The sequence below is a fragment of the Thalassophryne amazonica genome, chromosome 16, assembly GCF_902500255.1.
Source record: "Thalassophryne amazonica chromosome 16, fThaAma1.1, whole genome shotgun sequence".
Taxonomy (NCBI): Eukaryota; Metazoa; Chordata; class Actinopteri; order Batrachoidiformes; family Batrachoididae; genus Thalassophryne; species Thalassophryne amazonica.
In genome coordinates, this window is record NC_047118.1 from 55,516,218 (window position 1) to 55,528,133 (window position 11,916).

The 11,916-nt window shown below is 41.3% G+C and overlaps 1 protein-coding gene across 1 annotated transcript; it reads left to right on the forward strand.

The window, feature by feature from the left end:
- The first annotated feature begins 9,276 nt into the window (after positions 1–9,276).
- Positions 9,277–11,439, forward strand: amn (amnion associated transmembrane protein). Its single transcript, XM_034191312.1, has one exon. It carries the CDS (start codon positions 9,638–9,640, stop codon positions 11,033–11,035), a length of 1,398 nt encoding a protein of 465 aa, XP_034047203.1. The 5' UTR covers positions 9,277–9,637; the 3' UTR covers positions 11,036–11,439.
- The last annotated feature ends 477 nt before the right edge of the window (positions 11,440–11,916 follow it).

Consider the following 11,916-nt stretch of genomic DNA (forward strand, 5'->3'; position numbering starts at 1 on the left):
GTAAGAAACCGCCTAAAGGAAATGGGATTTACATACAGAAAAGCTAAACAAAAGCCATCATTAACACCTAAACAGAAAAAAACAAGGTTACAATGGGCTAAGGAAAAGCAATTGTGGACTGTGGATGACTGGGTGAAAGTCATATTCAGTGATGAATCTCAAATCTGCATTGGGCAAGGTGATGATGCTGGAACTTTTGTTTGGTGCCGTTCCAATGAGATTTATAAAGATGACTGCCTGAAGAGAACATGTAAATTTCCACAGTCATTGATGATATGGGGCTGCATGTCAGGTAAAGGCACTGGGGAGATGGCTGTCATTACATCATCAATAAATGCACAAGTTTACGTTGATATTTTGGACACTTTTCTTATCCCATCAACTGAAAGGATGTTTGGGGATGATGAAATCATTTTTCAAGATGATAATGCATCTTGCCATAGAGCAAAACTGTGAAAACATTCCTTGCAAAAAGACACATAGGGTCAAAAAATAGTCCGGATCTTAATCCAATTGAAAATCTTTGGTGGAAGTTGAAGAAAATGGTCCATGACAAGGATCCAACCTGCAAAGCTGATCTGGCAACAGCAATCAGAGAAAGTTGGAGCCAGATTGATGAAGAGTACTGTTTGTCACTCATTAAGTCCATGCCTCAGAGACTGCAAGCTGTTATAAAAGCCAGAGGTGGTGCAACAAAATACTAGTGATGTGTTGGAGCTTTCTTTTGTTTTTCATGATTCCATAATTTTTTCCTCAGAATTGAGTGATTCCATATTTTTTCCCTCTGCTTGGTCTAAAAAAGTAACCGTTAGTGACTGCCACAATTTTTTTTCCTGATTTCTTATAGTGTTTCTTAAAGCCAGAAAGTTGCCATTTGAAATGACTTTAGTTTTGTGTCATGTCTGTGATCTGCTTTTTTTCTACAAAATTAAACAACTGAATGAACATCCTCCGAGGCCGGTGATTCCATAATTTTTGCCAGGGGTTGTAGACAACTTGCCGTGATGTAAGCAAATGCTAAGAACTCGCATCTCTTCCAGCGGCCTGCAACGACCTGAAGGCAGGAAACGCCCATGTTTACTCCTCTGCACATTCCTGCGAGGCATTTATGTGCAGCACTACTTCTTGCGTGGCATGAAAGAGCTGGCGGTGCAAGTCTTCGAAGTGTACTGTAGTTTCTGGAGTATAAGCTACACCACGGTTGGGCAACTTGTTCCAGAAAGGGCCAAGAGGGTGTAGGTTTTCTTTGCACCCACTGACTCCACCAGGTGATTTCACTGATTAATATCACTTTGAACACATGGAATCAGTTAATCAGTGAAATCATCTGGTGGAGTCAGTGGCTGCAAAGAAAACCTACACCCTCTTGGCCCTTTCTGGAACAAGTTTCTCACCCCTGAGCTACACCAATGTGTAAGGTACAGGACCTCCCAACCTAGTCGCTGGACCTTCCAAAATATAGTAGTTCTACAGAACGGCCCAGATCAGGTTAAGCTTGCTCAGGTCGCTTTCAGCTCCAGTTGTTAACTGGTAAAACAGCTGATGAGGAACTAATGAGGTTCTGCTCTGATACATGGGCCCTGCAGTCCAGCCTGAATGTGGCACACATCAGGATCATTATCACAATATTGAAGGTGACTTAACCTGTTTATACCCAGATTTTTTTTTTTTATAAGTGGAAAAAGTTGCATTAGTACCTTTCGGATTTTTTATTGTGAGTAGAAAATGACAGTGATACGCTTCGGCAAAAATTGTTGCCAGTGGGGCAAAACGAGTTAACAGGGCTTCGGTTCATCCTCTTTATTAACTGTTAAAAATCCTGCCAAAACCAACATTCCCACTGTAGGACCCAAACACACATCTGTCAGGCAAAACGTTACATTGGCCATGGCACTACATACGCTAACCAATGTTCTTCCACATGACATAGGTCAGCGCAGAAGCAAAGAAATTGTATTCTATATAGGGTTGGCACAACAGAAGAATTTCAAACAATAAAATGTACTGATACTTGTATCTCAGTGCTGCGTTTGACATCGTTGATCACCATATTCTACTTGATAGGTTGGAAAATCATTTTGGGATTACTGGAACTGCCCTTGCGTGGTTGATGTCTTATCTGTCTGGTCATTCCCACTGTGTTTTGTGCAATGACACTACCTCTGATTTTAAGGGAATGAAGTTTGGGGTTCCGCAGGGATCCGTTCCGGGCCCCCTGCTTTTTTCCCCGTATATAGCACCCCTTGGGAACATATTGCGGCATTTTGGGAATGCTTTTCATTGCTATGCTGATGACACTCAATTATACATGCCGATAACTGCTGGAAATCTTTTCCACATAAAATCTTTAGAAGATTGCCTTGCAGCAGTGAGAAGTTGGATGTCTATTAACTTTCTACTTTTGAACTCTGATAAGACTGAAATGATGGTTCTTGGTCCAGCAAGACATCAGCATCAATTTGATCAGCCTAGGTTCATGTGTTATACATCATACTGACAAAGTGAGAAACCTTGGGGTAATTTTTTGATCCTACATTGTCCTTTGACCTCCACATTAGGGACATTACGAGGACTGCTTTCTTCCATCTAAGAAGTATAGTGAAGATTCGCCCCATCCTATCTATGGCTGATGCTGAAACTCTGATTAATCCTTTTATTTCTTCCAGATTGGACTATTGTAATATTCTGTTTTCTGGTTTACCGAAGTCCAGCATCAGGGGTCTTCAACTAGTTCAAAATGCTGCTGCCAGACTTCTGACACAAAGCAGAAGGTTTGACCACATTATGCCGTCCCTTCACTGGCTTCCGGTCTCTTTGAGATCGGATTTTAAAGTGTTATTATTGGCCTACAAAATTGTTCACGGACTGGCACCCACCTACCTAGCCGGCCTGGTTAAGCCCTATGTACCGGGTGCAGGCCTACTATGCATCCCTAGGGTGAATAAAAAGTCATCGGGTTACAGAGCCTTGTCCCACCACGCCCCAGCTCTGTATAATGATCTGCCTGTGCAGATCTGACAATCAGACTCCGTGGAGATTTTAAGGCTAGATTGAAGACGCACTTTTTTCCCTGTTTTATCATTAGCATTTTATATGATTGTGTGTCTTCTTTTATTCCTTTTACTTATTTATGTTTTACATTTTTATATTGTGTTTTTAATCTTTATTTCATTTTAATTTTCATTTTTATTTTGAATTTTGAATTTGATACGTGGGAAAATACTCAATGTCCTATATAATTTTCAACACCATGAAATTACAAAAAAGTGTATTTTTAAATTAAAGATCATGATGAAACAGCAACAACACTACCTTCTAACTTGTCCAATGTAGTGCCAAAAAAGTGCACCCCCCTTCCTTAAAGGGGGTGCACTATGTTTTCAGAGTTCATCAAGTGAACACGGTTTTCAGAAGGTTCCAACTTGGGTCTTCAGAGCCATGTTGAATGCAGACTTGGCATGACTCAAGTATGAAGTTGATAGCGGACCTGGGAGTTCTGCTGTCGCCGACCGAATGGTCCCCCCCTAAAAATCAGTCCCCCCTAAAAATCGGTCCGCCTTTTGCATCTGTGCATGCGTTATTCATGAATTAAAACCTTGTTTCTGCTTCAAACTGCACTCCAGTCATCATCTATCTCAGTGACAGATATTTGAAGCTTTTGTACAACAATCATTTCCACATAAATTCAGCTTTATTTCATCATAAAAGGTGGTGGAAGCAATCAGAGTGCCGTGGCTAAACGAGCTGCTAGCTGATGTGTTCACTACATGTCGTCATTTCAAAGCGCCATGGATTTTCGCAGAGTTTCTGCTTAAAACATCCCCATTTCTGCTTAAAACTGACTTTAGAATGATTTAAGAGGTTTTACCTTTATCATCTGATGGTTAATAATCCCATTAATCCATTAAATCACTTTGGGTGAAGAGACTGTCTCAGACGTGCTGCTGTGGTCCAAAATGACGCATGTGCAAATGTAAAAGGTGGGCCGATTTTTAGGGGTGGACCGTTCAGTCTGCGACACCGGCATCCACACCAAACAACACTTTGAACTGAATGAACTATTCCATAATAGTTTCTTTCAAAAAAGAAGTACTTAAGTGCACTTGAGGTGGTGATACTTTTCATAACAAGTGAACACGGCCCATGGGGGAACTCGGCCCGGGTTAAAAACTTAGGCATAGGAGTAGGTTTAGCCAACCAGTTCACACCTGGGTACCGAGTTTGCATCAGGCCAAGGTCTCCTGTGTCGATATGTTTTGTAGAGCAGTTATGCAGTGGTGCCACTGACGTCAAAGTGTCGAAATGAAACCACACCTGCAGAGGGGGAAAAAAAAACAAGAATCCAGTAATAAGATAGTTCTTTGTCTGTCTGTTGCCCTACACCTCCAAGGCCATTTGACCTTGGAGTCCTTAGTCCTTCCACCAAACTTGGCATGAGAACAGCCAACCCCAGAATTCCCCTTAAAGGGTCTCCTTTGATATGAACAATCAAAATTTTTGATTCCAATGCCCCTTCTGTTTCTTGTGCTCAACAACCTTCACAGACACATGTAGGCACTTCAATCTTGGAACTGTCCAGGGTTTGAACAGAGAATCTTCTGCACTGGAAACAAGTGCACTTCATCACTTGGCCAGTGCCAGGCAAAAATCATCACACATTCACAGGCAACAGCACTGACAAGTACTCAGTTCAGGACTGATTGACTCGCCAAAAACTTACCTCAGAAAGAAAGAAATTCCTGTGCATGACCAAGCATCAGAGATTATGAGCCACTTAATAGACAAAGCAAAAGACTGCCTTGTGCAGTGATCCAGGGTTTTATGCGACACAGAAACCTAAGCAAATTTAGAATGTTTTTATTCACTATTTCAATAATACCCCTCATGTCTCCCCCTTGAAGAGTTTTATGGTATGCTTCCCAAACTCAGAGAAAGCCCAGTTATCTCCTGGGTAAGATTGAACAAGGCAGTCAAACCCGCTCTTGAGGACCTGCATGGACAAGGGAAGATGACAGAGAACATAACTGATGACATGGCTCTCATGTTTGTCAAATGCTGCCCTCACCCACAGCTGTCCTACAGCCTAAAGTGTAAACCCCTTCATGAGCGGGCCTGATGTTGTCCCACTGAAAAATATTGTCAGAGACACTTTCGTTCCAGTGGCAGAACTGCTAGTGCTTGACAGTTGAACAGTCATATTACCTCAGTTACCCCTGAGCAACAATGTACACTATCAACAAAGCAACTAACCCCCCAACAAGACCACAGGTCAAGTATCGCGTCTTCCCCTCTTCAATTCCAGCATCATGTGTGCCATCTGCCTTGCCCAAATCCTGCCCCTGTTCAAGATAATTTCAGCCATATTGCAAGCAGTTCCTATGTACCGGTGATGCTGACCAAACGGCCCCCTCTAAAAATTTGTCACTGCGCATGCGTCATTTCGGACCACAGCAGCACGTCTGAGACTGACTCTCTGAGTCTGACTCCCTACACCCAAAGCAATCAAAGGGAATAATGTGATTATTAACTATCAGATGACAAATTTAAAACCTAAAATCATTCTGAAGTCAGTTTTATGCAGAAACTAGGTGATAATTGGTGAGTTGCTACTGACACACTGAAATGACGTAGGCACAGCAACACGTTAGACTCAGACGTGCTGCTGTGGCGCTCTGATCGGTCCACCATCTTTTATTATGAAATAATGCTGAATTTATGTGGAAATGATTGTTGTACAAAAGTTTCAGTTATCTTTCACTAAGATAGATGACAACTGTAGTGCAGTTTTAAGCAGAAAAGAGGTGTTAATCGGTGGTTATGGGTAGGTCAGTGAATCCAAGTGCCATGTTAGACATTGCATTGATGGCATTCAGCATCAATGGGAAGACAGAGAAAATACTGAGAGAAGCAGGAGTGATAAATGACCAGAAACAGATTGATGTGAATGTTAGTCTTGTCGGATGTCATGGACTGTGCGTTAAATCCAAGTGTACTTTTGATGTGGAAAAGAAAATGTATGCTACAAATTGTTGGTTCCTATGCAGCATGCTGTCCAGGGACAGCATGATGACTTGATACTGGGGATCAATGTTGTGAAGAATATTCTCTGTCAATCTAAGTCATGTGAATCCTATTGAAGTACTGCGTCCAACACTTACCCAAACAAAGAACCTGAAACCAAACATTTCCTGTCTATAGTATCTGGTTTGAACCCCTGGAGGGATGGAGATGTGCCCAGCAAGGTTGGTACCATCAGGTATAACTCGGCTATCTGCCTTAAGCCTGGTTGTGAATACCTCATTTTGGGAAAGGTACCCAAGAACACTGTAATTTCCTCAGGCATTACTATGTTGATGATGTCCATGTCGCCCCACTCAGCTCCCAGAGGTGTTTTAGTTGCCAAGATTGTAACGCCACTGCTGGGGCACCAGTGGCCCCCACTAAAGCTCAGTAATACATCTGACCGGCCTGTGTTTTTGAGGTGGAGTGCAAAGCTGGCTGTTATTTACTCCTGCATTGCACTTGAAGACTTGGATACTGAGCAGTCCATTGTTCTGGTCAGCTGCACACACTCTCAAATAGTGCAGCAGATAAGTGAATATTTACTGAGGGATCCTTCAAATGGTGATGCAAGCACCAAATTTGGCACACATACTCCTTAGACATTACTCTTTTAAAAATGCTGGGTACCCATGTGAACTTTCAATAGGCGGCCAAGAAGGGGTCAATTGAAGTATTACACAGGGGTCAACATTTAAAAATGCTAGAATCATATTGAAATGTATTCCATATTATTTGTCTGATCATAAAGATTCCAAAAAGGTATAGTTTGGACTATCTGTGAATGAATGTTCCAGAGTTATGGTGTAAAAACAGCAAGAACAGTGACAAAGGTCAATTTCAGTTTGTACAGGGGTCAAAAGTTAAAGTTGCTCCAATTTTGGTAAAAAGTGATGCAAATTATTAGTTGGGTGAATACGGTTTTAAAAAGGAATAGTTTGCATCATGTATGATGCTTAGTTATCATGTTACAGGGTAACATATGTCACATGTCATAGAATCCAATGGATGCTGATATTGTTTAACCTTTACTTTGCAAACCAAGCATGCAACACAGTCAAAACTATTCCATTTATTAATCCTATTAGCTCAGCCAGTAATTTGCACCACTTTTTACCAAAATTGGAGCAACTTTAACTTTTGACCCCTGTACAAACTGAAATTGACTTTTCTCAGTGTTCTTGCTGTTTTTACCCCATAACTCCGGAACATTCATTCACAGATAGTCCAAACTATACCTTTTTGGAATCTTTATGATCAGACAAATAATATGGAATACCTTTCAATATGATTGGAGCATTTTTAAGTTTTGACCCCTGTGTAATACTTCAATTGACCCCTTCTTGGCCGCTTATTGAAAGTTCACGTGGGTACCCAGCATTTTTAAAAGAGTAATGTCTAAGGAGTATGTGTGCCAAATTTGGTGCTTGCATCACCATTTGAAGCATTTTTTTCAGTTATCCGCTGCACTAAAATGTCATCCGTTGCCGATGTAACTTCTGTAACAGTGACACTGATGTTGAGTCATGTGAAGCATCTGTGGAATGTATGAGGAAGTTGGCTGACCTTGCTTTTCAGAATATGTTGAACACTTTTTTCACACCACCATCTTGACTGTGGAGACAAAAAAGGCTTTGTGCACCACATACACCTTTCAGACAAAAGACCATTCAGGCTTCCCTTCAGGTGAGTGCCCCCTGGTCAGTATCAAAAGTTGTGCTAGGTACTGAGTGAGATGGAAGAAAAGTAAGCTATCAGAAAGGCTACAAGTTAATATGCATCACCTTTAGAAATAAAAAAAAGATATTGCTTCACATCCCACTTTTGCTAGGTGACAAAGAAGATGGTTTCTTGGTGAATTCACAGATGGGAAGGTGGACATAGCAATGACTGAACTTTAAGGACATTGGTGGGAGGATTCCATCCTCTTCCTCTATAGCTAAGCCCCTGGCCTGCACAGTCTATGAGCAGAAAGAATGAAGAACTGTTATGATCCAGCCCTTTAGGGCCAGTTGTTATAGTTCTGGACCTCTTTCTGTTCTCATGCTCTGAGCCTTCAGTGATTTTATTTATGTCTTGTCATGTCTGTCATGGTCATGCTCATCTTATCATTGGTTTTGTTTGGTCACTTAGTCATTCCAGTCTTAGTTTTATTGTGTTTATCACATTTATTGTATCATGCTTTAGTCACAGGTTTTTGTTATTTTCAGTGTTGCTTATCTGATTTTGTTCCATATGTTATTTATTGCATTTTCTGTCATCTTGTTTTATTTATTGCATTATTTTGTAGTCACTGGGTTTGTTTAGTCTCTGTTTGCATATAGGTTGTTTTGCCACCTGGTTATCTTTTATTCCTTCCTGTAGTCATGATTTGTTTCCATGTTAGTTTTGTTCTTATTCTGATGATTCACTTTTCTGTTCATATGTCCATGCTTAGTTCGTTCCTGGTCGAAGTTGTTTTGCATTCTGTCTTCAGTTTCTGATTTATCTTTGTTCTCAGTTTTTGCCCTTCTTATTTGACTGCCCCTGCTAGTCAAGTATCGGCCCTTGTCTTTGTCTCTTTCATCACTCCACTCTGTTTTCCTGCCTTCACTATCTTGCCCCATGCATATCTTTGTTCACTAGCCATGCCCCCTTCGAGAACTTTCACTGACACCTGCATCTTGTTTCACTAATTGCACCACCAGTTATTTAAGCCCTCACAGTCTCACAGCTCACAACCAGATCATTGATTTTGTGTCACTTTCCAGCCCTGTTCCTCACTCTGTTTTTGCCTGCATGTATTTTGACTCTGCCTTGTTTTTTGACCTTGATTTTGCATTACACTGTGTTTTTTGACCTGTGCCTGTTTATTGTACCTCGTCTCAGCCTCTCGCCTTTTTGCTACCTTTGCCTCGCTGCTGGACCACCCGTGTACCGAACCCCTGCCTGTTATTAAACCATTTCAACTTTATTAGTCTTGTGAGCTTGCATTTGTGTCCATCCAGTTTGTGCCACGCCTGATAACTTGTGTATTTATGTTGACTTGATTGACAGATAAGGTTTTATCCATGCTTTTATCTTGTGACATCCTCAAGAAAAGACTGCACATTTAGAAAAAAAAAGAAAAACATGAATATTTTAAAAATAAGTATAAAACAATTCCAGAATATGACTTCTTTAATAAGTTGCATGTTTCTTAATGGGATAAAGTTCGTGACCCCATGTGCCCTCTGTCACATTTGCAATATCTGCATTTCTACCTGGATCTGGACAAAACTGTACTGCATTGGTGTTTTGCAGGACTTTTTTTTTTTTTTAAATGATGAAAACAAAGAAAATGTTAACTCCTCACATCATCATGTTGCTAACAAACTGAGAAGAAGGGAAAAAATCTATTTTTCTTAACAAGCATAAACCAAACTGCTGAGGCAGGTTTATTACAGCAGAACATGTCAATCGTTTACAGGTCACCTGCTCAAAACGGTGGATGTTTCTCAGAGATCAGTAATTTTACTGCGAAAGTGGCCTCTCGTGTTTGTCACGGTTGGAGACAAAGGTCAACTAATCTTCTTGCACTCTGCCACAAACACTTAGGATGCTGAAAACTCCAGACATGCTGCTCCTCTTCCTTCTCGTTGGGGCGGCAAACGCCCTGTTCAAGCAGTGGATTCCTGACAACAACTATGAGAACAAAACCAACTGGGACAAGGGATATGTTCCATGCGGTAATGACAAAGTTCAGTTTCCACTCCAACGAAAGACGTCCGTGTTCGTGGAGACTGCGCACGCTGTGCGGGAGTTGACGTTGCCACTTGATGGAGAATTCATTCTGAATCCAAAAGCTGGATTTTATGTCACAGATGTACCGGATCCAAACTGCGGACAAGGTGTCACAGCTCAATTCAAAGATTCTGGGTCCCTAATGTGGTTCAACCCCAATCTGTGGCAAGTGGCGGCAACTCAGGAAGACTTGCAGATGGAGAACTTCCTGTTCTCAGTACATGAAGAGAGTGTGCCTTGCCAATATGATGACGTGGTTTTCAAAGCCCAGTCCTCCTTCAGCGTGGACACCACATCCAACCAGCAAAGTATTGCTGTGAAAAGTGTGTCAGTATTTGGGAAGATACTCAGCGGGCTCGACTTCGCCTTGTACCTACAATCAGCCTCAGGACGACTGCAGTTCCACGGATCCTCAAAGGTCACTCCTTTAGGTGTGGTCTGCGATGATCCTTCTGGCTGTGTCTGTGAGAATTCTGTCAACAAAAACCGGATCTGTAGCAGCGTCACATGTCCCTCACTGAAGTGTTTGAAGCCTCTTCAACCTTTAGGTCACTGCTGTGAGGTCTGTGGCGCCATTGTTACCATCTCCTACAGCCAGGGCTTTGACCTGAACTTTTACAGAGAACTGATCAAGCTCAGGTTTCTTGGACAGCCAATGTATAAATCCATTCAGATGGGCATGTCAAAAGTTGTCAAACCCACACGGTTCATGGGGATCCCGTTCGGAACCTCAGCACAGATCCAGGTGGTCCTCGTGGATGGAGACGGACAGTCGCAATCAGCCAAACTCGCCCGTGATATTACAAAACACGCACACTCTGAAGGCCAATACTTGGGAATTACTGGAACTGAATTTCAAGCCTCATCTGGAGAAATCAGCATTGATCCAGGACCCAATGTTGGCATGATAGTTGGAGTTGTGATTGGGGTACTCACTGTAATTACACTCGTTCTAATGATAGTTGTCCTGATTCATAAGGGTATTGTTCAAATTCCGCCTCTGAGGATCTTGAGGAAAACCAGTGATTTTGTGGACCTTGATGGGCCTCTGGACCATGGCTTTGAAAATCCCATGTTTGACAAACCTACCATGTTCCCACATATTCCTGGTCTGTCCAGCAATGACATGAAAAATTCAATCTCCTTGACTCAGACAGGTGTGTACTTTATAAATCCAGTTTATGATGACAGTGAAACTGATTTTAATGCCTAAGATCGACTGAAACAAACTTTAGGTTTGTTAATCATTTCCAACAAATGAATTAAATCTTTGAATTAAAGGCAAAGACAAACTTGATGATTTACAATGCTGTGAAGTGTAAGAATAGCATAACTTTATGAAAACTCAACATGTTCAAGAAATGTCTGGCAGATACTGATAAATTTTAAAACTTAAGACAAAGAGACAATTTTGAAAAATTCTGGAAGAAATTGTACTTTTAGCTTCCATGTCTCTCAAATTAAAGACAAATACAACTGTGATCAAATCCATATATATATTATCTCTACCAAACAGGTTCTGAAGTTCAGCAGGTTTAAACTTTAACAACCAGGACCAATGATCAGAAATCAGGAATTAAGATAAGGATCACAGATCAAAATAGAAAATCTGTAATCAGGATGTAGATCACGATCAAAGCTCAGAGATCTGGATCAACAGTCAGTGGTCAGGTTCAAAGAAAGGCTAAATCCAATAGAGAGAATGTAAACAGAGGGATGTTGGGTCTTGGCAGTGCCCTGCTGCTCGTCTAACACTAAATTATTACAGGGATTTTGCACGACTGTAAATTTAATCTTCTATGACTCGTATATGGAAGACAAATTGTGCCAAACCGTCTATTGTTTACAATGTTATGTAACTCCAATAAAACATTTATGAGTCACACTGCCTGGGATATGAATGACATATTCTGCAGCATCACACAGGTAAACATCATCAGTTCACATTGACCAAACAAACTACACTGTCTTTCTTTGACAGCCAGGCGCTGATGTACAACGGTTCCATAAAGTCAACTTCATACTTCTGCAGAAGCCTCATAGCTCCGCCCACATCATAGAATGCAACACAGCTTCTGCAAAAGTCAACAAACA

Excerpts from the sequence above, each read along its gene's own strand:
- amn (XM_034191312.1), top strand. The coding sequence starts at position 9,638 with ATGCTGAAAACTCCAGACATGCTGCTCCTCTTCCTTCTCGTTGGGGCG.